The following is a 27362-nucleotide window of genomic DNA, read 5'->3' as shown; positions in this document are numbered from 1 at the left end:
AATGATTTTTCTGATTTAATAGAAATAACCAACCAAAATGGGTTCCAAACAATGCTTTAAACTGAGCGAATACAACTTCTACAGCACATTCCAGAGCACTTAACAAGAAATATTTACAGGCAGCTAAAGTATTAAATAACCAAGGAAAGAAAAAATTCTGGTTTTTAATTACACACCAGCAAAATAACACAGGAGCAGAACAATTAGAAACTATAACTTCTTAAAAAAAAAGTTAAATAGGATGATTCAGATAATACAATATCACAGAAACAGCACTTGCTTGTTTTGAAGAATCATATTAAAAGATGAGCCAAGTTTATTATGTGCAAAATGAGCCAGTTCCAGCACTGGAAGCAGGAAATAACTGAAGAATCAAAGAATGCCATGATTTAACCCTTCCAGGAGAATGTTTACATGTAAAACAAGCTTTGCACTGCACAAATCTGTATAGGATTATTTACATGTGTCCTGGTGTCCTGAGCCTAAAAATCCCCCATTGCAGGTGGGCACAGATGTGCCAGGGGAGCTCACTCCACACTGAATCCTGCCAAAGTCCAGCTTACAAAATATTTCAGTACCTCTCATTGTAGAAATTCCATAAATCCTAAAGACAGAAGCCTCGAGCTGTGATTTCACTCAACAAAGAAAAGGCCAAAACTGCATTTCATACGTTTTATAGTCCACTTATTAGAAAGATTCCCAAATTAACTACAATTTTGGAAAGCTGTTTCAATCCTGATACATTAGAAAGCACAGAAAGCAGGATCCCCATAAGCCAAGTGGAAGCAGATGGAAGAGTTACTGTACACACACTTTGAGAAGACAAAATAAATCACCATACCCAAGGATACAATCCATATGTGCCATCCAAGTAAACTGTGGCATTTACATTTTTATTTTAAAAAAGTACCTCCGTTATTTGCTCAAACATCTACTTCTTAAAAAAGATGGGACTTTCCCCAATTTTTTAAAATAAAATGCCACACTCTGTACTGTCAGGAACTGCTGCACACTTTGTTTTTAAAAGCTAGGCTTGGTGATTTGCATACAAACTTCCCTATAAAATCATTATCCAAAGGGAAGAATTCCCATCATGCTGACAGGCAGCTGACAAAGCAGTTTTATTGCTTTTTCCGAGGAAGAGAGTGAGAAAAACAAGGAAAAGCCAATTCCCACTACACCACACACACGGCTTCAAAACACTGCTGCAATAACCTAAACTTCTGCAGGTCAGCCAAAAACAGGTGATAAAACAGAAATTTGGGCTCATTTTAAGGACTTCTTGTCCAGTGGCTTGAAGAAATGTTTGATCCAGCATGAAGTGTGTGACAGTGAAGTGTCACAGTAGTGACATCCCACACAGAGGAACAACCTCTCCACTTAACTGAGCATTTCTGCTTGCAGAAGTTGGATAATAATTTTTTTGGATAATAACTCTGCCTTATTGTGTTTTAGGCCACTTAATCTCAGGGCACAGCTAAATAAAAGCCCTGAGCCCATTTAGCTGTTGAATTCCCGCTAATCACCAGGAATTCCATGGCAGGACGGCTGCTGAGGTCGTCCAGCAGCTCACACTGGGCACTTTGCACTCTGACTTCAAAAACAAATTGCCTTTTCCTTCTTTGGATCAACTTAAAACTTCAGGGGCAACAAAAAATTCTCAACCAAAATGGAGACACAAATTTTTGGGAGTATTTTAAACGAGAGCAGTTACACCAAGCGCCAGACTCCTCCTGCCACCCCGTGGGATCACAACTTTACAGGATTTCCTGACGGAAGCTGTGCTCTGATTCCCCAGGTAAAATCACTCACACAGCGCACACCCAGCAGCTGGCACGGAGAAGATGCCCAGAGAATTAGCGGCTCATTAACACAAACCCATTACTTTGCTCCTGAATGAGTTACAAACAGCGAGGCACCAAAAATTGTTTCCACTGAGCAAACCCTTCCCAGGTCTGTGATGAACATCCAGACTACAGGATCAGGGAATGGATTAGCAGAGCTTATCTACCCTTTCAACTTATTTCAAATAGAACTTCGCTGCTTTCAAAACAATCACTGAATTGCTGCTTTGGGAGCTCAAAAATTAAAGGGAAGAAGAAGAAGAGAGTGTTTTGTTTCCTCGCATAAAAGAAACACTTGAGATTTCTTGCACACATTCAAAATTCCACATAATCCTACTGAGCACTGGGAACTGGACGGGAGGAGCAGCTCTGGAGGTTCATCCAGCTCAGCTTCACTCCTGGTGTGCAGAAGCTGCTGAGCACGAGCTGGACAAGTTTTCCACCTGGAGTGAAGGGTTGGAGAGGCCACCTCAAAGGAGAGGCTGTCCCAAAACACTGGAAACTGCTCTGGGGTCTGGGTGGGGAGCAGAGGGTCCTGTTCCTGCAGCAGCTGGGGGGCACGAGCCTCCGTGGAGGGTTTTGGGCGAGTGCTGCCCACTGTGCTCTGCTGGGATCCCCCCGTGCTCCATCTGGGATCCCCCCGAGCCCATCCCATGCTCTGGCTCAGCCCCAGGGTCTCTGCAGGATCCAATCCACGGCTGCTGCCCAGGGAGCAGCTCAAAAGGTGAGGCCTGAAGGTACCAGAAGCGCCATAAAAACAGGAGCCCCGAGTGAAGAGAGTTCACAGAATCTTATTTTCATGATAATTTTAATAATATTCCTTTTGCAAAATGAAGCTGAGAAACTAGAAATGCATAAATAGGCAATACACAGAGCCATGAAATGATCCCTTGTCACTACCAGTGTCCTATTCACATGTCAGCCTTTCCACGGGCAAAGTTGCTGCTCTTTGTCAATTTAATACGTTGAAGTGGAATTCCTTTTCCTTTCATATACAAACTGGTAAAAAATAGACTTAAAACAGCACTGTTAATGTCTGAGAAATGAAAAAAAAACCCAACCAGTTTGAGTTTGAAGTGTAACATTTGAGTAAAGTGAGCTGAGAGTTATGAACATCTTCAGTCCCCTCATTTATTGCAAGAGAGGGAGAATCCCAAGGTACACAGACCTGGTTCCTATAAAAGAAACCAAATCTGCAGTGATTTGCATAAAAACTGCTGAGAGCATTTCTCAATTTGATATTGTGCTAAAATACTTCTCTTTACCATGATGGTAAAGTGTGTACAGTGTCACAGGAATTGCTCTGCTGAGTCCACCAAACCCCCAGGGATCTCCCACAGGATTGCTGGATCCACACAAATTCTGGCAAATTGAGAGTCTGCCCTCTCGAGCTCATTGGTTACATGAATTCTTCAACTTCCTTTAACGAGATCAATATGAAGGCCAGAAATTGTATTTATTCTTTCTAGGTCTGACTTGTGTCAGTAAAGAAAACAACTTCTCAAGCTGTAACTCCTTTTGATTCCGTGATTTCTAAGCAGGAATGCTGGGCTGGAGGCAGTGCAAGGGAAGGCACTGCAGAGGTGCCTCAGGGGTTAGTGAGAGAATTGGGAAATTGTTCTGATTTCACTCTTTGACCAGAAACCACTCAAGGCCAAACCCTGTGCAAGTGCTTTGTTCAACGGATGGACAGGCAACCCAAACTCAGACTGATTCCAATCTTTCTGCACATTTCCCTCACAAGCTGCTTCTGAAGAAAGTTCTGAGAAGTACTCTAAGAAAAATAAGACAGAACCTCAAAATGAATGCAATGTTAGAAATAGCATATATTACAAATCTTTTCTTGATAGGAACAATCAATAAGAATACATATTAGCTTAAAAACAGTTCAGCAAATGTTGCTGATCTGCAAGAAATCTCAATTCACTATTTACAAATAAGACAAAGTGAATACAGGAAATTTTACACATTTGGTAGTTAATAGGTTATTGTTTGCCAAGTGGTCTATTAGAAACTGATATTTAGGAAGACTGGAAAAACACCCCAACCAGTTATTACCTCTTCAGTCTATATTTTAGGTACAGAAAACTAGAGAATGAATACTGGAGAGAACATTCTGCCTCGTCAGGGGGTCAGGGACAGATGACAACACTGAGACTTCTGCCATGGATGCCATTAAAATGTTCTGGGTACAGGACTTGAATAAAAACACCTTGTCCTACTGAAAGGGATTGTAGCCACGAGCTGAGCCTTTCATCTGCCAAAAACTCACATTCCTGCACTCACCAATTCAGAACAGTTTAATGATTTTTCTTTCTTTTTCCTTTTGCTATACATAAAATGGAGTAAAGAAAGCAAAATGTCAACAATTGGATCGACACAGAAGATCAGTTATTCACAATCCTGCTTCAATGGGACGATCAAAGCAACGACCAACACACACTTGAGTGGACAGAGAGGGGATTTCAGGAGCTCTGCTCACAGTTTACACTGCAGTGTAATGCAAGATACAGTCACTGAACTGGTCCAGCCCTGCAGAACGTGTCACTACACAGTCTTATCTGTACATGGAACATCTCTGTCAAATCTGCTTCTCTTCAACATTCCTCCACCTCTGTCTGTGAGACCAGGATGAGTGTGTCCCCTCCATCAGGAAAAGAAAGAATATCGCAAGTAATCAAGGAAAAAAAAAAATACAAACCACCAAGAATTTACAATACAGTTTTTTTCCCCTTTTGATGCGAATGTTTTTCTGTACAAGTGTTGTTTGTTATCTAATACTGTTTAAAAAGCTATCAGCTTCTTCAAGATGGCCACTGTAGGCACGATAATATTCCAGGAACACTTAAATAACAGTTTTTACAATAAATTTTAGGTCCATATCATTAGATTACTTTATATGCACTGGTCTCTCATCTGATTTTAGGCGTTTTCTACGTGGTTGTATAAAATCTTCATCGGAGTCCTCAGTTATTTCACCATCATCCTCTTCCTGCTCAAATTCAGGCAAAGGCTGGAAGGTCCTGTCTGAGTAGATCTCTGTAAGTTTATCTTCAAAGTACAATGCAACTGCCTTCCCTGCCTGTGCTACTTCTGAATCAGCCTGTGGATGAAAGAAGACAGGAATATTCACCTGTTGGAAATGCACATCCCTTCACCAAGTGTGCATGGTCTGAAACGCTTACCTTCAAATTAATCTCTTGTGTTTCTGCATAAACTTGAACAACTCTCATCATCTAAAAAGGATACCAGAGTCAAAAAAAATGAAATTATAATCCTTTCTAAAGTTACGAGATCGCACAGGATTGGATGACTAAAGTCAGCCATAACAACAACACAGTTTGTTATGGTTTGTTAGCTTTAGTTCCCAAACTTAGGCAGCAGGTTTAAAACAGTCTTAGGTGGTAAATAAACCTTCAACAGAACACACAACTTTTGTACAAGTAAGTGGCTCCCAGCCATTTTCTACTCATGACTGCTTTCTTCATAATAAATTTGAGTTGCCTGGACATGATTGTGGGAAAGTCTCCTTTGGAGGGAAGTGCTCCAGGAGATTGCTTTCCTGGGGATTACCCCACTTGGATTTCTACTTTGGAAAAGCATTTGGCTTAGAGGCACTCGACATGATGCTGCTGTGAGAGGTCAGAGTGACTCAACTTTTGCCATGAGCCAGGCAAGCTGAAACGCATTTTTTCTTTTTTTAAAAAAATAAGGAAAAAATCAGCACATCCCTCAATCCTTCCTCCTTTGTTTTACTCTGGTCTCTAAGAGCTGCAGCATGTTTCCCTCCACAGTGGATGCTTCATTAATTCCCTTGATTGAGAAGTTCACACAATTACAACTCCTTCCCCAGTGCTCATGAACCTCCCCTAATGCAGGGACATAAAGGAGTCAGGGCTGTCCAAGTCCCAAATGCTTGTGAGCACTTCCAGCATCACATTATTAACCCTGATTTCTCCTAGTGAGGTTTTAATTGTAGCTTTGTGCAGTTCCTTCAGTTTCCTTCTGCACAGGGCCAGAAATGCAGCCCAAACACTGCAAGTTCAGGTTGCATTTTACAGAGAAATAAGACACATTGGCTGGTTTACACATTTCTAAGGTCAGAAGAAAGCCACTCCCTGTGATGCCTTTTGTCATCCTTGCTTTAAGGCATCTCAGAGATCAGGAACCCTCTTAGCTCCTGCTCTGTTTCAGCACAATATGATCTTTTTTTTTTTTTGATATTCAGATTATTTTTTCCATTGCTCCACTAACAGTAACACTCAGGTCATTTATCTCCCCAAGTCACATTTCACATGTAAGAGATATTTCATTATCAGATGGGATCATTGCAAAATCAGTAAAAAATACGACCCCATAGCCAAGTTATCCACTGGAAACTGGTTTTTGTGAGACCCCCACTACCCAGGAGTTAAAGCAGGAAGGTTAATAAAAGCCACAATGGCCCCAAAGCTTTGCTGGATTCAGCCTGTGTGAGGTACTAAAACCAGAATTATCTTCAGAAAGGCATTTCTCCTCAGTAGAGGAAGTTTCTCATCAGATTCTACTCATTCCATGAGTGTAAAATAATCACCTGGGCAGCTTGAGACAACTCTTTGGTTGTCTTTATGGCACTTCCTAAGCACTTCTACAATCAATTCAATGCACAGTAACCAGGTCACCCTGCTCCTCACTCACAGACACCACTGAATGCATTTTAGAAGTTCCCTCTGTTCTCCCAATTTAGCTAAAAATGAGAAGTTATTCTACAATTGCCTTGAGTTTTATTTGGTTTTTCAGTGTCTGATTCAGCATCTGCTCCAAAAGCAGAAGTTACAGCTGGAAGCAGAGCCTTTCACTGGAGAAGCTGCACAACCAGGTTGAAATAAATCTTCATCTAAAATGAAAAATGGTGTTGAGATTGGAAGTTAACATACTTCATTAAACCTTTCACAGTTCTTGAAGATCAACCGGACATCAGCCACGAAGTCCTCGGGGGTCTGGTAGTGTTGGGAATGCTTCTTCTGCAGTTTCTTCTTCACCGTGGATAAATCCATTGGTTTCTTTATAATTTTATAATAGTTTGGTATCTGTAAAAAACCAACAGTGATTTATCACTGAATGGACAGAGTTCACAGCTGAATTTCTACACTGAAGGTATCAATTCCTTAATCTCATCACACAATTCAGGCATGTTCAGCAAAGCAGAACAATTTCCTTTCCTCAAGCTGTTTAAAAAGCTCTTTATAAGGGTATGGAGTGACAGGACAAGGAGGATTGGTTTTAAATTGAAGGAGGGTAGATTGTGATTGGATACTGGGGAGAAATCCTTCCCTGCCAGGGTGGGCAGGCCCTGGCACAGGGTGCCCAGAGCAGCTGCAGCTGTCCCTGGATCCCTGGCAGTGTCCAAGGCCAGGCTGGACGGGGCTTGGAGTAACCTGGGACAGTGGGAGGTGTCCCTGCCCATGGCAGGGGTGGAACTGGATGGGCTTTAAGGTCCTTTCCAACCCAAACCACTCTGGAACTCTGGGATTCTTTCTAACCTGCAGTGTCTCTCACAGCACACCAAACCCTTTCACTACAGTTACTTCTTTTACAGCTGAAAGCAGAAGAGTCAAAGCAGTTTCTTCCCTCCCTCTCATTCCAAAGTTTGTCCAAAAAGAAATAAAAAGCCCTCCTACAGCATTTTGAGTTTCATGGGTGTCCTGAGACATCTTGTTCCAATTCAATAACTGCTAATTGGAAGTATTTTTAAATATCTGGTTTTGAGACTGGGAGTGAAGCATCTGCCTGGAGAAGCTCCAGGATCAGCTGCTTTCCCTCTCAGACCCATGAAATGCTGGATGGCTGCCAGAACTTTTAGACTGATCAAGGGAGATGTGCTTCTAGTGAAAGCAGTCAGTTCCTTCCCAAATTCAGCTCCAGACTCTCAGGGATGTTATACCAAATATAAATCACAAGCTGTTTTTCAGGGAGACTCACCGAGGCTGGGACTGGCTCTTGGAACTCAATGCTCAGCTCGTGGCAGTACAGGTAAAGCAGGAGGCGTTCACATTTCTTATAAAGGAATAAACAAGGTCAGATTAATACTGTTAATTTATCCCTAGCCCAGAAATTCATATCCCCCTGCTTTAAATAGGCTTGTACTTTAACAGCTTAGTACTAGAAAATTTAAATGCAACCCCCTCAACTTAATTTAAAAAGGTAAAGTTCTTAGGAGGGCAGGGTTGAGAGGCAGAACCCCTCTTACTGTTCACAAATTTCCTCTTTGTTTTCTCCCTCCTAACCAAAAGCCTAGGGCTAAAGTCAAGCATGGAGAGACATGCTAATATACTGCAAATTAAAAAATAAAATACCAACTACAACCACTTTTACTGATTTTGTCCAATCACAACCACATGGAACAGGAAAGGACTGAGCTGCAGACTTTTCTCTTCCCCACAAGACAAAATTGAACAATCTGAAAGCAAAGCCAGAGTGTTTCTATCAATTCCCTGTTGAAATAGTTTCTTTGCTTTGCTTGTAATTCCTTTAGAGGAATTTGATTCAATAATACTCTTAACACTACGCAGAGGCTGATTGATAAAGCTAAAATTAATTCTGATTGTCAAGGTCATTACAATTCCCCAGGAATGCACCTGAATACTCCCAGCACCTCTCACAGAATGCACTTAAACACACCAAACTCACAAAACTATTTTATGAAGGTGACATCGATGCTAAATGCAAAGGACTTTTAATTCAGTGCATGTTAAATGATGCCTTTAAATACAGAATATGTGTTAATGCTAAATTTTAGCTACTAAGTGATGACAGTCCCAATGCACTGGGGCACTCCCACAGTCACCAACACCTGCAGATATGGCCACAGCAGGAAAAATCTCATTAATCATTTTGGGTTGTTTTGCAAAGCCATAACTACATTTAATTTGCCTCAGCCAAAGCAAAACCATCTCCAGACAGTGGGGGGTAGCTGATGTGAGAAAGTACTTTTTCCTGGGAAGCAGATTCCTGCAGGTTTGAGACCCACCCTTTGGTCCACAGGACTCAGGCCTTGTGCTGTCTTCCCCTTCTTGCTGTGCTGGGAATTGTCACAATCATATTCTACTTCAGGTTTGCTCAGGTCTCTGCAGAATGTACATATCCACTCTCCACTAAAGAGAAAACCACAATTATTCCAGACATCCAGGGATAAATTCTCATCAGTGATGGCTACAAAGAGCTTTTACTCACTCTTACACATTCACATTCTACCACAGTAAAGACCTGGATACTCAAAGCTAAGGAATAACTCTTAATGCTCCCAATAACTCTGCCAGTCAACGCCATTTTTCCTGCCCTCAGATCATGTTTTAATACTTTATAACACCTTTTTCACCTTGCCTTAAAACGAACTTTACACAACAGAATCACATTGTGAGACTTCACCCAAACAGATAAACAGAACGGGATTCTGTTATCAGATAAACACTGACCAGCTACACACAAACAATTTAGGCAAGGCCTTGAAAGTGTCATACTTTTGTACTTGAAGGAATCACCCAGAACGAGCTGATTTTGGAGGAAACACCAGTTTGGGTTCCATCCACAATCTCAGCCCACACCGCACCGCCGCTGCCGGTACCTGGGGAAGCTGAGGAGTGTTGGGACGTGGCAGGTGAGGTGGAACACCTTGGGGCACTTCTCACAGCACAGCAGGTCCCCCCCGTTCTGGCACACAGCACACCAGTCCTCGTTGGGGTCGTCATCCTTGTTGTTCCCTTCTCCCCCCACTCGAGCTGAGCGGTGCATGAGGCTCCGCACGGGCGATTTCCCGTTCACCAGGCTGTGCCCAGACTGTTTGCAGCTCTCACTCAGATCTGCTGGCTCTGTCTTCACATGGTTTTCCAGGCTTCCCAACGCCTCCAGTTCACTCTCCAGGTGTAAGTTAGTGGACAGTGGTGGTGTCAAGCTGCTCTCAGGGCTGCTGAGCTGGAGTGGAAGTAGCACACAGAAAATCAGAGTCGATTTTACACCAGCATCTTTCTGCTTGTGCTGGAATTCAAAAGCCTCCCACCATTCAGATACCATACTCATATCCCAAAAACAACAGGAAATCATTAGGAAGAGCTGAGTTGCATACAGTATTGAAAACTACTTTTTCACATGTCCTTTCTTTGAAGAACACACTCATTTCTTCTGATGTAACGAGCCAAACACACTGGTAAGTTATTAAAAGCTGTTAATGACAACTTTATTGTCATTAGGAAAAATCCTCAACTCCACCACCCTGTACCCAATCCTGTTCAATCAAGCATAGCTGGGAAACACTGAAAAATATTCATTTGCTAATTATTTGATTTATACATTGGCCTAAGAACTTTTGACTGACTGGAGGATTTCTGAATGCAATTACCTCAGCGGGAATGTCCATTATCAATGGGTGACTCACAGCTTTTATTAATTAGGGATTAAAAGCAGCAAATACACTGTATTACACTTCATTTTAATAATTAACAATAAAATTTACATTACAGACCACCCTGTGCCTGGCAGAGCATTGCCAGGGAGAAAATACCTCCTAGAATGAAACTTTATAGAGTAAAATTGCTTTTTTTTTTCTTTCCAAATTCTTAAACATGCTGCCAGGAAAACCACAACACACTGGGCATAAACTAACTTTACCATGCAAGCACTCCTTCTGCCATCCTCTGTTTTTTCCTGCTTTACTGTTCCTGAGAAACTGCAGATCTCTTCCTCTGTGCCTGGTTCTTGCTTCACTTTCACTTGGTCAGCCTTGAAGTTGATGCCAGTTTTGTCAGCAGTTCTCCCCGAGGAGCCACAGCTGGAAAGACATCAGCACATAAATAAGAGGATAAATCATCAGGGCGGAGAAATTCAGGAACTCTTTCCCAAATGAAAGACAAAGGGTGTCAGAGCATTTACAACAGCTCCAGTTTACAAGACAGAGGAGAATCATAGTGCAGGAGAAGAAATTAAAAATATAAATCTTCATGTAAGCATTCTTCCATTCCTGGGTCACAGTTATGTCAAAGCACAATGTGCCAATTGCCAGTTCTGTTTCTGAATTCTTCATGTCTGATCTTTTTTAGCCTGACAGTGTTAATGTGACACTCACCTTCCTCTGCTGCCTGTGCTGGAGGTGCTGGGGGGCCTCACAGGAGTGTGGGAGTTGGATAAACCTGCAATGAAGCAGCACAGAAACTGATTTGGTACAAGATTACATTCACTGACTAGTGCTGAGTAACCCCAGAAGTGCTGCAGGAGTATCCTAATTTAATAAGTCACCTAAGTCAGCTGTTCTCTTGGTCTTTTGATCACAACAAAGTCTAGCACATCACATTTAATAAAAAAGTCACAACACACGGTTCTTGGAATCCCAGTAATTATTTCACCTCATCCAAACCGTGCTAAAGCCTTCAGCCCATTACATCCTCAAATTTTATGCATTGAGAACCACCAACAAAGTCAAAAAAGCAGCCTCTGCATGGTTTACATGCAGGTTTGGAGAAATACACAGAATGAATGCACCCATTCATTCACAGGATCTTAAAAGTCCTGAGGAGAAAACCAAGAGAAACATCAAGTCCCAGAATGGTTTGGGTGGGAAGGGACATTGAAGATCATCCAGTGCCACCCCTGCCATGGGCAGGGACACCTCCCACTGTCCCAGGGTGCTCCCAGCCCCATCCAACCTGGCCTTGGACACTGCCAGGGATCCAGGGGCAGCCACAGCTGCTCTGGGCACCCTGTGCCAGGGCCTCCCCACCCTGACAGGGAAGGATTTCTTCCTATTGACTGAAATATCTTCTCACTTACAGAAATAGACATTTTCAATGTTTAAATAACTCAAAATTAGGTACTGGTGACTTAATTTGTTCACATGCATAAGGAAAGCTCTACCATTAATTGGTTATACTGAGAATGAGCCTGACAGTGTCTCTACATGGATCTGGAACACTGCATTGCTGTGCTGGCAGTTTATTACTATAAAGACATTTCTGAAGGAGGGTAAAATTTAAATTTCCAGAAGAATCTATTCCTGAGCAAAACAAGTTTTCAATAAAACATCACTTCCCTTCTGGCAGGAAATGCTAGGCAATTGTTTTCAACTTAAATACCAGAAATACCCATCACTTTCTGGAATCTCTAGAAAAACCCATCAGATTTACCTGATGACCCTGGAGATAGAGCTGAAGGTCCTGGGGAGGGATTCATGGTGCTTGTAGGCTGTGGGGGGAGGTGGCTGCCTGTGATGTATCTACTCAGCAGATTATCTAAACTACTGGAACCAGCATCTTCCAGCTAAGAAGGAAAAACAAAAATCTGAGTCAGAGAGGTCTAATTCAACTTTTGTAACAGCTCCACACCTTCAAATTGTGATCAGTATCTTTACTGGAATTGTTCACTCTCCCTTCAAAGATTCAGGACATCAGCAAATATTTTTATCAGCTCCATACAGAGATCAGGCCTTCAAACCAGGAACTTCAAGTAACATTTTTCAAAAGCTCCTAAATCTGAGTTTTTCCAGCATGGTCCTAGGCTGCACTTACTCAAGGTCATTGCAAACTTTCTGGTTCCCAGCTGCTCAGTGTGTCAGCCACACACATGGTGTTACTCATGAACTACCAGATTACTGAGGTTGCAAAAGTTATTCCGTAATTAAGATATTAAGGGAAGCCATAATCTTGTTTTTCCTTAATGTGATGGGAAATCTGCCACTCACTTTCCACACAGATTTTAGTACCTGTTAAACCCAAGGAAACAGGGACCCTGCTGCCTAAAGCCATGAACTGCAAGACAACAGAACTGCAATAACGTGTTTGAAACACACTGCATTCCAAGTGGGTTTTTGTAGATGCTGAGGAGGCTGGCAGAGAAAAAATTCTCCACTTTTTACTGTCTCATGAGAAAGTCTCTGTTCCCACACAAGCCAGCTGTCTGATGGTTTGCTAGCTGGTAAACATGTGCAGGTGCAGGGCTGTTGTGAGAACGTAGTGGAATTGTTTTAGTTTACTGGGAATAATATTTTGAAATGGGTGGTTATATCTCCTAGCCTATCACCTTGGTAGGTGGTTGACCGATGGGCCAATCATGTAATTTCTCTTTTGTGATCCATGCTACAAAAAGATGGGTTTTTGGCATTAAAAGGTGGGCTTCAACCATACTTCTCTGACCTGAATCGATGTCATTTTGCACCGTCCCTGCATGCACAGCAGCAGTTTTAATGACTGTGCCAGCAGCATGAAGGACTAACACTTCCTATCCACTAAATCCAACTAATCCATGACAGCTATTACAGGAACAGGTATAAAAAAAAGTATCTGAACAGAATTCTGCATTTTCAGTGCACCTGGAAGTTGCATGGTAATGCTTTGGACTATCCCACAATTTCTAACTTGGTGTCTGATGAGCTTCACACACTCACAGCTGAATCAGCCACAACCACTCACACTCCCTTTGGTGTTTTGTTCTAAAGCCTCAGCACTGCAGATTGCTCACACTGACATGGGATTCCTCCTTCCCCACCATTCTCACATCAGCATATGACCTGCAGCCTCCTGAGAACACTGAACATACAAGCCCTGAACACTTAAGAGTTGCAAAGTTGCAGCTGCTATTCCAGCAGACCATCTTGGATGAAATTTACTTGTGTTTCCTGTATCATGACCAAAACTGTATTTTACACAGGCATTTCAATGCAAAGGTTCTGTTCTCAGGATGAAGCCACCATCCTCCTCCCCTTCCAAACGCTCCTGCAGTTTTAAATTACTTTTACTTTCTTTGCTTCCATGTGTACATTAAATTGTGCTTTTCACGTCTCCAAATGAGGTCGACTTCAAAATCTACCTCAGCTTGTGTCCCCTCTCTGTGGGACTAATGGGACATGTCCCCTCTGTGCTTCCCGTTTCTTCTAGGAACATCAGAGAGAAACTCCAGGCAATTTTAACCCTAAATAAATCACCATTCAGGGCACTCAAAATACACCATTTTTAATTATTCCACTGATACCTTCTCCTAGGATGGTCTTGTGGAAGAAAGGAAGTGATCACAGTACTTAAAGTCTCAATTTTACTTCTGGCACCAAAACAAAAAACAACCCACAGAGAAAGGGAAGCAGACTGACCTGGATGGGAGGGATGTCTGGCAGGGAGGGCAGGTTCTCCGGGTTGGTGACGGACGGGATGAGCTCGATGGCCGACACGGACGGGCTGGTGGGGCCGCGGTTGGCGCTGGCCATGGTGGCCGTGGTGGGGCTGGTGGGGTTGATGGTGGTGTTGTGCACGGAAACCACCGGGAAGGGCCCCGCGTGGCCAGGGTTGGAGTGCTGGGGAGACAGAGACACCAGGCTGGGTCACCGGGCCGGGCAGCACAGCTCACACTGCAACACTGCCCTGGGGAGAGACCTCAACCCAAGCGGGGCAAAACACACACTCACAGCTATCCCAGCACCTGCCAGCACTGAGGGCAGAGCAGCTGCTACTCTTCTTCACTTGGAAAGGAAAAAATACTTTATGTGGCTAGGTATTAAACAGACAGCACTTCTTGCACCAAATTGTTTCGTATATAGTTGTATTTTCTTAAAGCAATTCCTTCCTCCAAAGATAGCTTTAGAGTTTACATGTCTGTCTAATTTTTTTTTTTTAGATAAAAGGAACTGTTTCGAGTAATATAAAGTCACTTTTGGTATTTCAGTCATGTTAACGTTCATTGTCAAGGATTCTTATTCTTAATGGCACGCAGAGCTCTGCATCCATGCTTCAGGTGTGAATTTAAACACTTCAGCAGCTGATTCAATCAAAACCCCTCAACTGCATCACTTTGAACTTCACTACTCCTCACTATTCTCTAATAAACCTCTGAATATTCTTTTCAGCTGAATGCCACTGAAAAGTGCAAAAGGGAACGTTTTGCTTCCCAGAACTAAACTGCAATACAAACATTAGTTTTCATTTTCACCCCTAAGGTTTGAATTTCCTTACGTTCAGCAAAACTGTCACAGCACAGTAATGCAACATGGAATAGAAGCATATAAATGTGTGTAGCTGTGAGCTACAGGGGAACAGATAAACACATTTACAGCTGGAGGTACCATCTACTGGAATGAAAGTCTGGCACAATGGCACAAATGAAGCGTGTACACAGGATATACTTGTCTTTGAAGGTGAGGTTGCATCATGGAGTATTGAGGTCCATTGTGGCGTGGGATTCCTGGTATACGAGCAGCATTCTGAGCCATTCTCATCTGATGTGCTTGGAAAGCCCCACAGTTCATGTTACCCCTCTGCATGGTCTGCATGCTGATCAACCTGGGAGGCTGCAAGGGTTTGTGTTTTTTAAAATTTGTGCTTTTAACATGGAGAAAAGAAGCCCATCTCTTTCCACAGTAGTAGTAACATAACATCAAGCAAAGCCAATAGCTGTCACATTAAAGTATCTCAAATCTCAAAAGATTTTAGTTTATAAATTGCTTTGCAAGTTTAGATTTGACAGGGCAATTTTAAATCTCAGTGTTATGGTAGAAGGTGAAATAAGAACATGTAAGGGACTCACCTGCTGCTGCAGGACTTGGGGGCTGCTCTGCCTGGGCACGGATGCAGATGGCTGGGCCATCCTCATCTGCTGCAGCTGCTGGTGTTTTTGGGCATACACTTGCTGCTGCATGTGCTGGAGTCGAAGCTGGGCCAGATTGATTTGTCCTGGAGCTTTGTTGATGTGGTTTGTTCCTGGAGGAGTCTGCCCAACCACTACATTGGGAGTATAACTAGGGGTTGGTTTATTTTCAATGACCAGGTTACCTAAAAAAAACCCAAAAGAACCAATCAACAGTTAGATCTCATCATCCTCCAAAGGTTGGTATTTGTGGAATATTCGGATGTTTCTAATGCACCTTCCTCAGAGCAATTTTAGCTTGAAATTTCCTCTCTAAGTCTTCAATAACCATACATGAGTAAAGCAAAAAGAGAACTCAGACTACAAGAACTAACCACAAAATTAAAACCATGATCTGTGAGGGAAGAGTGAAAGAACTGGAACTGCACATCTTAAAAGCCACAACAGACAGGAATTACTTCTCTGTGTTCACAAGAAATGGACAAAATGAGAAATAAAACAAAAAACAAACATGTTGAGTATAAAGTTTCTATGCCTAAAGAAGCAAAGCCTGGAAAGAGATATCTGGGGGACAGTGGAGAGTGTCCCACCACTGAGTGACATAGAACAGGTTCTACAAACATGACACAAAACACTGCTACAAGCAAGGCCTGTCCTGCTCCAACGTGATGGACCATGCTGCCTCTCTAGATAACTCCTGTCCTATTTTTATGTGGAAAAGGCAAAATGTTGATTTTTGACCGTGAATGTGTAAATGTGTACTCGTTGGAATCTGCATGTCCTTTTTTATTAAGGTTGAGAGTTTCCTTTCTGTGTCCTGTCTGTCCCAGAGAATAAACATCCCTGACTGAAGATGGGAACACCCCAACCTGGATGGTGGACTCAGAGCAAGAAGCAAGTACACACAAAAGCTGGTATTTTAATCAGATTTTCTATGAGATTTTTATCCAACAGAGAAGTTCACAAATTAAGCAGGTGCTACCAGGTACCTCTGTCTCACTGGGCTCTCCCCTCTTCTCTCATTCAAAACTTGTACTTTGCAAAGTCTGAGTGATTATATTTAATATACTGGAAATGGCACAGGGTGCCCAGAGCAGCTGTGGCTGCCCCAGCCCTGGAAGTGTCCCAGGCCAGGCTGGATGGGGTTTGGAGCACCCTGGCATAGTGGAAGGTGTCCCTGCCCATGGCAGGGGATGGAACAGAATGAGCTTTAAGATCCCTTTCAACCCAAACCACTCTAATTCTGTGATTAGGGCCATTCCTAGAACCACTCCCCTGGAAAACAATATCCATTTAGAGAAAGCTTTGCTAATAGAAAGAACAGAGAAGATAAGGAGAAGAATCAGGACTGGATGGGTTACGTCAAGAGAGTTTTTGTCTCCTGCATTAAGAGATGTACTGCACTGCACTCACTCCTGCTGGATGAACATCCCCAATTCAACAGTTTTTCCAGTGTCACAGAATAAACAAACACAGTTTTCTCACCCAAATTGACGACGTTCTTAGCCCAGAAGGTGGGGTCACAATGGAAGCGGATCGCTCCGTTGGCAGCTGGGACAGGATCGCATCGTGCCTTCAGAATGTGCCGTAGCTGGAATGTTATCTGAGGGAAAACAAAAACACTCTGTTGGTGACAAAGAAATAAAGAATGAGAAATGAGAAGTGTGCAGAAACGAGAAGAGTTCAGCCTGTGGAACACCAACAAGGACTGGCAACAGCAAGTTTGGTTCACAGCCTGGGAACTTCTCAATTCACCAGGAAAATCCCACGTTGTACAGCTTCTTTACTCTGAGGATTCCAGAGCAGCACTGTTACACCACACCACTGCTGCAATGACTCCAGCGAAACACGAAGGTGCCTTTACAGAGCTTGACCCCATTCCTTCTACACTAACACTCCTAAACCCTTATGGTAAAGGGTGAACTGTTGCACAACTGCTTGGCTCTGTTGTAGGATCTAAAGCTGAAGACATGGTGCCACATGATGGTGGCAGTGAAGGACCCACATGGCAGAACTGGGCGTATCCTTTTGATTACCAACATTTGGCCTCATTCCCCTGCCCCTCTGTGCTCATGGCTCAGGACACACTCCCAGATTGGGACAGAAATTTGGTGTCAGAAGGATGGTCTATAGTAACAGACAGCCCTGGTCCTGCAGGTGAACGAGCTGCACATGCAGAACTGGATGAACTACTGTCAATAAAAGTGACTTATCATTTTGGTTACAAACACTTGACTTGTTTGTGGCTTATCTTGCTCTGGGTATGTTGGAACTTTTCCCCTGTCTGGACATGGGGATTGGGACAGAACTGCACAGCCCAGTCTGTGCACCCACACGAGTGGCTGAGGGCACTTTGTTCAGCTGGACAAGAGGGGCCTGAGGTCAGACATCACTGGAGGCTGCAGCTCCTTCCTCAGGAGCAGCAGAGGGACAGCTCCAATGTCTGGGAGCAGGGACAGGACCAAAGGGAACTGCTGGGGCTGTGCCAGGGCAGGGTCTGGCTGAAGAGCAGAGAAATGCTCTTCTCCCAGAGGGTGCTGGGCACTGCCCAGGCTCCCCAGGGAATGGGCACAGCCCCGAGGCTGCCAGAGCTCCAGGAGCGTTTGGACAGCGCTGCCAGGGGTGCCCAGGGTGGGATTGTTGGGGTGTCTGTGCAGGGCCAGGGGTTGGACTGGATGATCTCTGTGGGTGGATCCCTTCCAGCTGGGATATTCCATGATTCCCAGTGCCAGGATGCCCTCACCAGCCGTTTGCTGTAGAGCAAGGCAGTGCTGCTGCCACTCGCGATCGCCCAATTAGTGAAGTTCATCACGTGCTTCACTTGTCGTGACAGACCAGTGATGTCATTCTGCTGCTGGATTAACTTCATCTGTCTCTCCTTTGTTACATTCTGCAAAGAAACAGAAACTTTATTACAATGGGGCTTTCAGATTTAGGAGGAAAATGCAAACTGCTGTCAGGTTTCGGATCAAAAGGAAAACATCCCAAGAAAACTTTAACAAATGCTAGGTAAACAAGAAAAGCCAAAATTCATGTAATTTTAAATTATTTCTTTTACTCATGATCAAGCTACTCTTTTCTTCCAGGAACTTTTGATTTCCTTGACAAATAATTGTTCCTTAATCAGGAAAAATCTATTGTGATTCATTTGATCTTACATTTTTCGTGTCATGGCAGGCTGGCCATATGCACTGAACTAACTTCTTACAATGGATTTCCTCTCTTCAGATAAAACAGGTAATAGTAAGTTAAATTTTCATGGATTTTAATAGAAGTCAGAATGCAATTATTCACAGTGTGCAGTCTGGAAAGGATGCTTGCACTCATGGTCTCCTTTATTATGCTGTGCTATAGAACTTTAAATACCAGCATTACACCTTCATGCACAAATACATGAGACTGCCCTGTCTGCTCTTACACAAGCCTTAAAAAGCTATCTGAGGAAATTATTAAATGACACACACATGAGAATTATGTTATACAGAAATATGGCAAACAGAATATGAAGAGGAGATTTTTCAGATACTCCTTTACAATGAGCCCAATTTTGAATACAAGGCACAGAGACAAAACTGAAGGAGCCACGAGCTCTAGTGAGAGGAGAAACAAGAGATTTAACTCCACCACACCACTCAGAGGCAACATCAGTACTACAACACCTGCAGCCACAGCAAACAAACCATTTTCAAACGTGGCTCCTCAGTAGGGGACTGGAAGCTCAACACCACCATTACTTTTTATTTTAAGTGTACCTCAAGGTGCTGTAGGAGAGATTTTCCCTTTTTATTGATTTCATTGATGAGGGTGAATATAGCCACTTTGATTTCCTGTTCTACTCGTTTGTTGGTTTCATTTACTTCTTTTATCCTAAAAAAAAAAAAACAACAAAACCAATGGATTGTCAGTCACTTTACACTTCACTGCCAAATACAAATTCATAACTTGTTTTACTTCAAATAATATGAAAGCCCTTGTAGTTTACACACTTTATACAGAGAATTAACCAGCCACAACCACACGTGTCTGTATGTGCATTTATATATTTATATCCATATTGTCTCTCTCACTATGAAAATTTCATATCTGATGCTTTAAACTTTTAAGACAATTTATATTAACCAGAAATCAACCCTGAATTGCAAAGTAATTGTAACAAAAAGTTATTACAGGCCTGTAATTGATACACAATAATGACATAAAATTTTCATTAATGATTTGCCTGATATTAGTCTAGATTCTTCTCTTGAGCTTTACTACTACTGCCTGTCAGATTTTTATACCCTCTTCATCACTGCCATTTTTCCTCAGTTTTCATGCATTTTCAGCTTCTTCAGACTCAAGCAAATCATCCTGAGCTCTGTCCACAGAATTTGAAATACAGCATTTCTTAATCTCATGGAAGTTCTCAGTTTATTTGTTCCTATACTGCCTTAATCTAACAAGATCACATTGCAGCAGAATTCTTTGCCATGAGCCAACGTAAAGACTTAAGTTGTCCTTTTTTAAAGAGCTTTTTTGCTGCTAGATCAAGGATCTGATGCCATTCAGCCACAGGACCAACACTCACTGTCTGATGATGAACACTGCTGGGGTCAAAGCCCTTTAAGGCACCTTGGATACACGTGGTTTTTCATGACAGCACAACCTGGTCTCCTACTCCAAAAAACACCCAACCAACCCTTCATTAAGTCTGTGGAATCCACCCTTGGCTTTGGCACCCAACAATTATTCCAGCAGAGCTGTTCCTTCAACACTTTTATGCTCCACGATCACAGATGATGGCAATTCTGTACCATCTGCCAACACTGACAACAAGATTGTAATACCTTTTTATTTTCTCCCCATTCCCTGAAGTTTTTAGGATGATGGATTCTGGGTCCTACAAGCCAACAAAGCAGTGGAATGAATTGTCTCACCTGCACCAGCCATTTGGCTCAGCAGAAAGATCTTAACACAATTCAATCCCATGCTGCAGAAATTCACTGAATTCACTGAAACCAGAAACTCTTGGGCAAAAAACCCCCACCACTACAATGTGTTATTCGTATCTGCATCACCCATTCCTGGCCTGGAATTCTTATCAGAGAATGTTTTGTGACATTCCTTGAGTTTTCAGTTTAATTATTTCCCATGTGTTTCTGTCTCTTCAAGCATGTAAAATTTCTATGCTTCACAATGGTGTTGTGTTTTGGGACCTTTCAAAGACTTCCATGGAAAAATCAGCATATAAAAATACCAATTTTCATTGCTTCCCTCTTCAAACATTTGCCTCTGTCATGTTGTACATTCTTCTTCCCTTACACTGCTTTTTTTTTTTTTTTTCAATGTAGATGGTACCACAAGGAGTTAAAAATTTGCATCAGAACTTCTCTTTCTATCTTTGGTGCACATCCTCCTGCCCTCGTACTTTCCACCCCCAGCTGATGTGTCATTTTGCAAATGACCTAAAAGCTGCAGGAGGCTCACAAAACCACCGAGAACCACGGTGGAATTCCCTGAGCTGCAGCACAACCACGTCACCCAAGTGGGTGAAAAGCCAGCAGGGACCACGTGCTCCCTCTGCCTCTATATTCAGTATTTAACGTGACGTTGAATTTCAGATAACCCTGGAAATCTTAAATGAAGCTACTGAAAAAAAAACCCAATCAAAACCCCACAACCAACCACAATTTCCTATTGAAATTCACACCAAGTTTTTGTTACATAGTTATCAGAGGCCTTCATAAGAAACATAAAAATATTTTAATATTTCAATGCTTCTGTCACCTAGAGCTAACTTAGAAGAAGCCATAGGATGGATTTCCTTGCCTTTTGTATTCCTTTTTTTACTCCCCCATCCCCAAAGTGTAATAAATGTGCCACATCTTTGGTTCTATTCAAAGTTGCCACAAAAGACATAACCTTTCATATTCGTTTCTTGTAACAACTTCCAAGAGATGCAGAGTCTTGTAGGGGGGAAAAGAAACATTATGAAAAGTAATTAAGATATAGAATTAACTCCAATGTGTTATTCTGGTCCCATCATTCATCTTACTGTGATTCATTAAAAACACAGTGTAATAGCTGATCATTCTGGGGAACTCACCTATTTTGAACTTGGGCAGCTGCAAAATTTACATAATTCTTCTTCTCAAGAAGTTTGGCCAACAGGTTCTCAATTGCACCCTTCTGGTTCTGAAAAGCTTCTTCCAGGAACTGGTACCTTTTCAACATGCAAGAGAAGACACTGATTACCAGGGAGCAGTGGGCTGGAACTCAGGGTTCCCAGTTCAGGTGGAAAGCCATGAAGTTTTGAAAAAATGTGACAAAACACTGAGAGAAAAACCAGACTCTGCATACTCTGACCAGCGTGCAAAATGTTTAAGTGCTGATAAAGTCCTTTGCTAGTGGCCAGGAGACTGAACCTCTGTGGGAAATTATCAATTCCAACCAAACAGGGATGCACTGCCTCATTTCCCAGGATAGCAGGCTTTGGGACAGCTCAAGGAGAAACCAGGAACCTCAGTTTGATGAGGAAAATACACCAATAGTTTAAATACACATTAAAAGGTACCAAAAACCAACCCCCTAAACTATGCCAAATTCCCCAGTTTTCCAGCTGAGATTATACTGCTCATATCTGACTGCATTAGTTTAATCTGAAGAAAATGTTCCTATTAAAAAACTTTGTGTTTTTTCCACCTCTGATACTTCCAAGTGAAGAACATTCCCTTCCAAGCTCTTCAACTAAACAGCTGCTACAAAGGTACCTTCCCCCACTTCATCTGAAAAGAGGGTGAGCACCAACACTGAGGGAAAATAACAGGATTAGGTGCCTTTTCCTAACATATAGGAATTATCAGTGCAACAGAAGCAAAATGCCTCTCAATCAAGCACCTGCACAAGTTTCCATCTTTTCTGATCAACTGCTCAAAACCCAGGATTTCTCCCAGTCACTTGCTAAGTCCTGTCCTTGCAATAAATAAACTTCATGCTTCTGAAATATAATTTGTTAACAACAGGGAACACTTAAGGTCCCAGAACATCTTGGCAATGTTTTCCCAATATTCAAATTGACAGAAAATTCCTACAATCCATGAAGCATCCTGTAAGCTGCACTAGAAGCAACTTACACCATCTCCCAAAGAAAATGAAAAAGAAAGTAGTGTTGTCTTCTGTCAAAATCTAGAACAATCCAACAGGAAAAGACTGCCTGGATTGTCATCAAACTTACAGCAACACTGTATTTTTTATTTAAATGACTCACAATCACAGTAACAGGGACTCAGACAAAGAACATCATTCACAACAAAACTCTGCTCCTGTTAATTCAGTTTGTACCAGCAACAGACAAATCTGAACCTCAAGAGTTCAGATTCTTCAAGTCTGAGTGTTGGAATTTTGCTTTTTCTAAGAACAGTCTAAAGTTCTTGCAGACAGACAGCAGCACAAGATTTTAGATACTATAATACAAAAAAAGTAGCATTCCTAAAGCCTAAAGACAGCAAAATTTGGAATGTTTGGGAGCTGCTGATTTTCTGAAATTATTTCCATTAAGTTCAAAATCATGTTTGCACATGAAGGAGAAATGAAAAATATACATTCAGCTTGTACTGCTAAAATTCTGCTGCAGCTCTTGCTACAGCCAAAATACTTTTCTTTTTTCAATATTGTACTTCCAGCTTCCCAAGTGTGTGGACTGAAAAGTGCCCAAATTAGAGGAATCACACAGCATCAGGCTGCTAAAAGAATTGTCATCTTTCTACAGAATCCCCAGCAACCTCTGCCCATGGCAGGGGTAGAACTGGATATCTTTAAGGTCCCTTCCAACCCCAAACCATCCCGGAATTCTATGACTGAAACTCTGAACACTGGACCATGGTGCTACTGAAATGGTCAGTCGCCCTCCTTTGGTGTAAACTATCAGGATTTCAGGTAAGAAGAAAACAGAGGATTAAAATCAATTCTTTTTCCATTTGGCATGATTCTCCATAAAATCTCAGCTGTACTTCAGGCAGACAAAGCAGTGCCTTAATCACCTGTAATTCACACCTGCACATAGAACCATATGGAAAGAATATTCTGCAAAAAAAAAAGCAGTTAATAGCGAAGAATTCTCCTTCTGGAAGAGCACGGGTAAGTAGGACAAGATCCATCTGTTAATCCATTAGAAACATGCACAAAACAGATGCAAAGAAACCAACTAGAACAAGTTAGTGAATATATCCCAGGAGAGCAGCCTTTGTGACAAGGGAGTCATCCAGGATATTTATGACCAAGCCTATGAAAGAACAGAGCAGGAATATTTGAGGTTGTTAATATTTTAATAATACTAATTCCAAAAGTAAAAGTTCTCCATAGGCTGCTGTAGCAGTCTGAGAATAATCACTATTCTGAGAAAAACAGCACTAAATTCAATATTGCACCTTTACAGAGAAGAGTTACCTGCAGCCTGGCTAGGAAAAGCAGTGGTGCAGTGGTTGATAAATATGTGTTATCCCCAGATTCTCTACTATAACACTGAAAAATATTTGTTCAGACATTCAACAACTACATGACAGAGCTGCTAAAGAGCAGGAAGTTGGAATGTGTCTTAAAGAGGTTCCAACTCTTTTTCTAGCAGAGACAAACCCAGCATTTCTTTTTACCTGGAATGAGGCAACTTTCAACCAATGACACCCAAACCACTTTTCCCCTCTGCACTAGAAGAATATATTAATACAAGAGGCAAAATTTAGACTTTCCTTTACAAAATTCCCCTAAAGACTGTTGCACAATCAAATATGCCCTTTCAGAAAATTACCTCACCCGTGACTCACTCTATCACTTTTGCTTCTTTTACAGCACCAGGTGTTCAGGGCTGCAGGAATTTCCATTCAAGTCCTGAACGGAGTGACAGCACTGGGAACTGCCAGGCAAATTAACACCTGAATCACACCAAACCTCCTCAGCCCATGTCGGTTTGGATCTGATCTTAAGAGACTTGACAGAGCTCAAGCAACTGATGAAGTTCCCATCACTCCACACAGGTTCTCCTTTGCAAGGGATGGTTTCAGTCCAACAAGGAGTAAATGCAGCAGAATTTCCAACACAGCTGGTTCACATCAATGCCACTTCATGCTCTGAGACAGCACAGCACAGGAGTTAAGACATGGGAATATTTGTACCTGTGTTCTTTGTGTTCCAGTAACTGACAGTCTCTGCATGTCAGCCTGTCACAGGTTTCACAGAAAAGTTTTAACTGCTCTTGTTTGTGGACAGGGCAGAAAACAGGACGTTGACCAGATGCTCCCACGGCCTCTGTTTTTAAAAATAAACCATTTGTGCATTTTAAAATAAAATTTAGACAATCTGAAGAGCAAAACAACTAACTTCCAGTAACAACCAAGGACTTGCAAAGGCACCTCCAGATCTGTTCTCAAGCTAAAGAGTGAATATGTCAGGTCAGGGGTTGGACTTGATGATCTCAGAGGTCTTTCCCAACCTTAATGATTCTGTGATTTACAGTGCCAGTGGTTCATAGCTGTTTTCCCTTCATTCATTCAAGGAGAAGGAGGAATTCCTCTTTTCTCACAAGCACCCAAAAGGCCCTGTAAGACTGCACATGAACACCAGCATGCTGTATATGTGTTTATAAAGATTTAATTCCATACAATTTCACCTTGACACACTGAAGGATGGGTCAAACCTCACAAACCTTTTTACTTTTTACCCCATGGGTTTTCTAGGTTATCCCTCCAAACCCTTACACACCTCATTTAGTCAAACACAACTGAAGGGGGAACTGCAAAGCAAATGTTGCCTGTGTTAAGAGTTATTTAAACCCCTCCTGAACTGCTTAGATTTTCCACTGAAGTAAATAACAAATAATGTCAAAAACCAGTTCTGGGTTTGCTAAAAAAGTGCTGCACAGTGTTCTGAAGATATTTTGAGCTTAGCAAAGAGGAAAGCAGCCTTTGGAAGATACAGCAGGTAGGGTTTAAAACATGAACATTTTCCTCACTCTCCAACGTTTCTGAAGCCGGTTATATCATGCAAGTTATTGTAAAGAAGGAGCTGATGAACCTACAGCTGCCACTCCCTGAGAGAAATTTAAAGTCTCCAGGGCACATCTTTGAGTCTAAGAAGAAAAAAAGACAATGACCAGCCCTTCCCCACAATCACAAGAAATAATATTTCTGATAGAAAGTTTATTTTGGTGGAACAGTCATTTTTCAGCCCCTTCCCAGCAGGTATCAAAGGGGAAGCTGAACTGAAATATCACATTGAGAGTCACAATTTAGCATTCCTTGTAAACACATCAGTAATTCTTTCTTGGTCCCTATAATTTGATTGAACTTGAAGGTTTCTCATCTATGAGGCTTAATACATTTAATCTTGAATGGGTAATATTTATTAAAAATACTCATTAAGACATAAAGAGAAACCTTTGACAGAGCAAATGAAATAAGATCCTTGTCTAAAAGAACTAAGCTCAACAGCAAACTTTTAAGCCATTAAACTTTTTTCAGAAAGAAAAGTAGTGTTTGTTCCTTTGAAAGGATACAACAAAACAATTACGAAGGTCTTAATCCACTCTAAATGGAAAGAGAGAGCAAAGTGCTGAGATCTCTCTTCCTCAAAATGATCATTTTTCAAACACATCCAGATTGTGGAGAACCTACAGGTCTTTAAATCAGAACTTTTAACTCATTCACAAATAAAATTTTCTAAGCTAAAATCCAGATACCCTGGACCTGTTCTGAGATGATTTTCCACATTACCTTAACAGGCTACAAATGATATATGATCAAACAACAGTTTAAGAATTTACTTCTAATAAGGCTGCACATCTAAACAAACCCTACACACACTTCTCATGTTCAATTTTGCTCACTGAGAGATTAAATCTAAAATAGATTCAAATTCTACATTTACTCAGCAATATCAATACAAAGTAACATCATATATTTAAGGTAACTATAAATTTATATATACATACTTTTCTACAGGGAGGACTATAATTGCTCCTTATAACAAAATACAGCAAAATGTGCAATTTAATTTCCTTGGACAATGGATAAGATTATCAATATGTCACTGCTCTCCAGATTCCATTTAGTTACTTTTTATCTAAATAGATTATTAAGAATGGATCTAAATCATTTCCAAAGGCACTGGACATCAAACTGCACAAAGCAGTCTAAAATTTAGTTTTTCCTCTACTTTTAGAGCTACTAATTTTGCTCTGGTAACATTTTACTGAACTTTTCCAAAATACTGGGGGGAGAAAGGCTCTCAGAACAGGCAGGACAAAGTGATACCCAACACTCACCTGATGACACATCCTCTTTTTTCCTGATCATGTGATCTTTAGTAAACTTTACTCGCTGGTGAGCTTCTATGCAGGTCTTACACAGCCACTCCCCACACTCCACACAGAAACCCACAGCACTGGCGTTGTCCTCGCAGCTGGTGCACACCTGCAGGGGGAAAAGCCACCAGAATCATCCTGGGGAGCACTGACAGGGCCAGAAATCAAGAGGAGGGTTGGGGAAAAGCCACCAGAATCATCCTGGGGAGCACTGACAGGGCCAGAAATCAGAGGAGGGTTGGGGAAAAGACATCAGCATCATCCTGGGGAGCACTGACAGGCCCAGAGAGCAGAAAGGGTTGGGGAAAAGCCACCAGAATCATCCTGGGGAGCACTGACACGGCCAGAAATCAGAGGAGGGTTGGGGAAAAGACATCAGCATCATCCTGGGGAGCAGTGACAGGCCCAGAGAGCAGAGGCTGGGGCAGGCAGGATGGTTCTACCTGTTCTGACTTCTCGTCGGAGCTGCTGGGTGTCTCCGAGGTGTCCTTCACAAAGTAGTTGTCCACCAGGTCGATCTGCCGGCACTCCTGGCGGCAGATCGGGCACCGGATCACCCCCACTGCAAAACACAACATTCCACAGGCTTTTAG

General features: G+C 42.1%; 1 protein-coding gene across 3 annotated transcripts; it reads right to left on the bottom strand.

Moving 5' to 3' along the window:
- On the bottom strand, positions 1 to 27362 carry TRIM33 (tripartite motif containing 33). 3 transcript variants are annotated; one of them, XM_008644755.2, is made up of 19 exons: positions 27213 to 27362; positions 26731 to 26878; positions 24584 to 24716; positions 21523 to 21639; positions 19190 to 19304; positions 18181 to 18327; positions 16923 to 17040; positions 15378 to 15622; positions 14977 to 15141; positions 13951 to 14151; positions 11996 to 12128; positions 10942 to 11005; positions 10488 to 10647; positions 9448 to 9794; positions 8854 to 8977; positions 7806 to 7880; positions 6761 to 6913; positions 5030 to 5080; positions 1 to 4947 (listed from the first exon to the last, which is right to left on the bottom strand). In XM_008644755.2, exons 1-19 carry the CDS (start codon positions 27345 to 27347, stop codon positions 4735 to 4737), a joined length of 2844 nt encoding a protein of 947 aa, XP_008642977.1. In that variant the 5' UTR covers positions 27348 to 27362; the 3' UTR covers positions 1 to 4734. The 3 variants fall into 3 exon arrangements, with proteins under 3 accessions (XP_008642977.1, XP_017582671.1, XP_017582672.1); XM_017727182.1 differs by lacking the exon at positions 5030 to 5080; XM_017727183.1 differs by lacking the exon at positions 14977 to 15141.

Source organism: Corvus brachyrhynchos, unplaced genomic scaffold (assembly GCF_000691975.1).
Source record: "Corvus brachyrhynchos isolate BGI_N302 unplaced genomic scaffold, ASM69197v1 scaffold72, whole genome shotgun sequence".
Classification (NCBI taxonomy): Eukaryota; Metazoa; Chordata; class Aves; order Passeriformes; family Corvidae; genus Corvus; species Corvus brachyrhynchos.
This window is presented reverse-complemented; position numbering and strand designations above follow the sequence as displayed.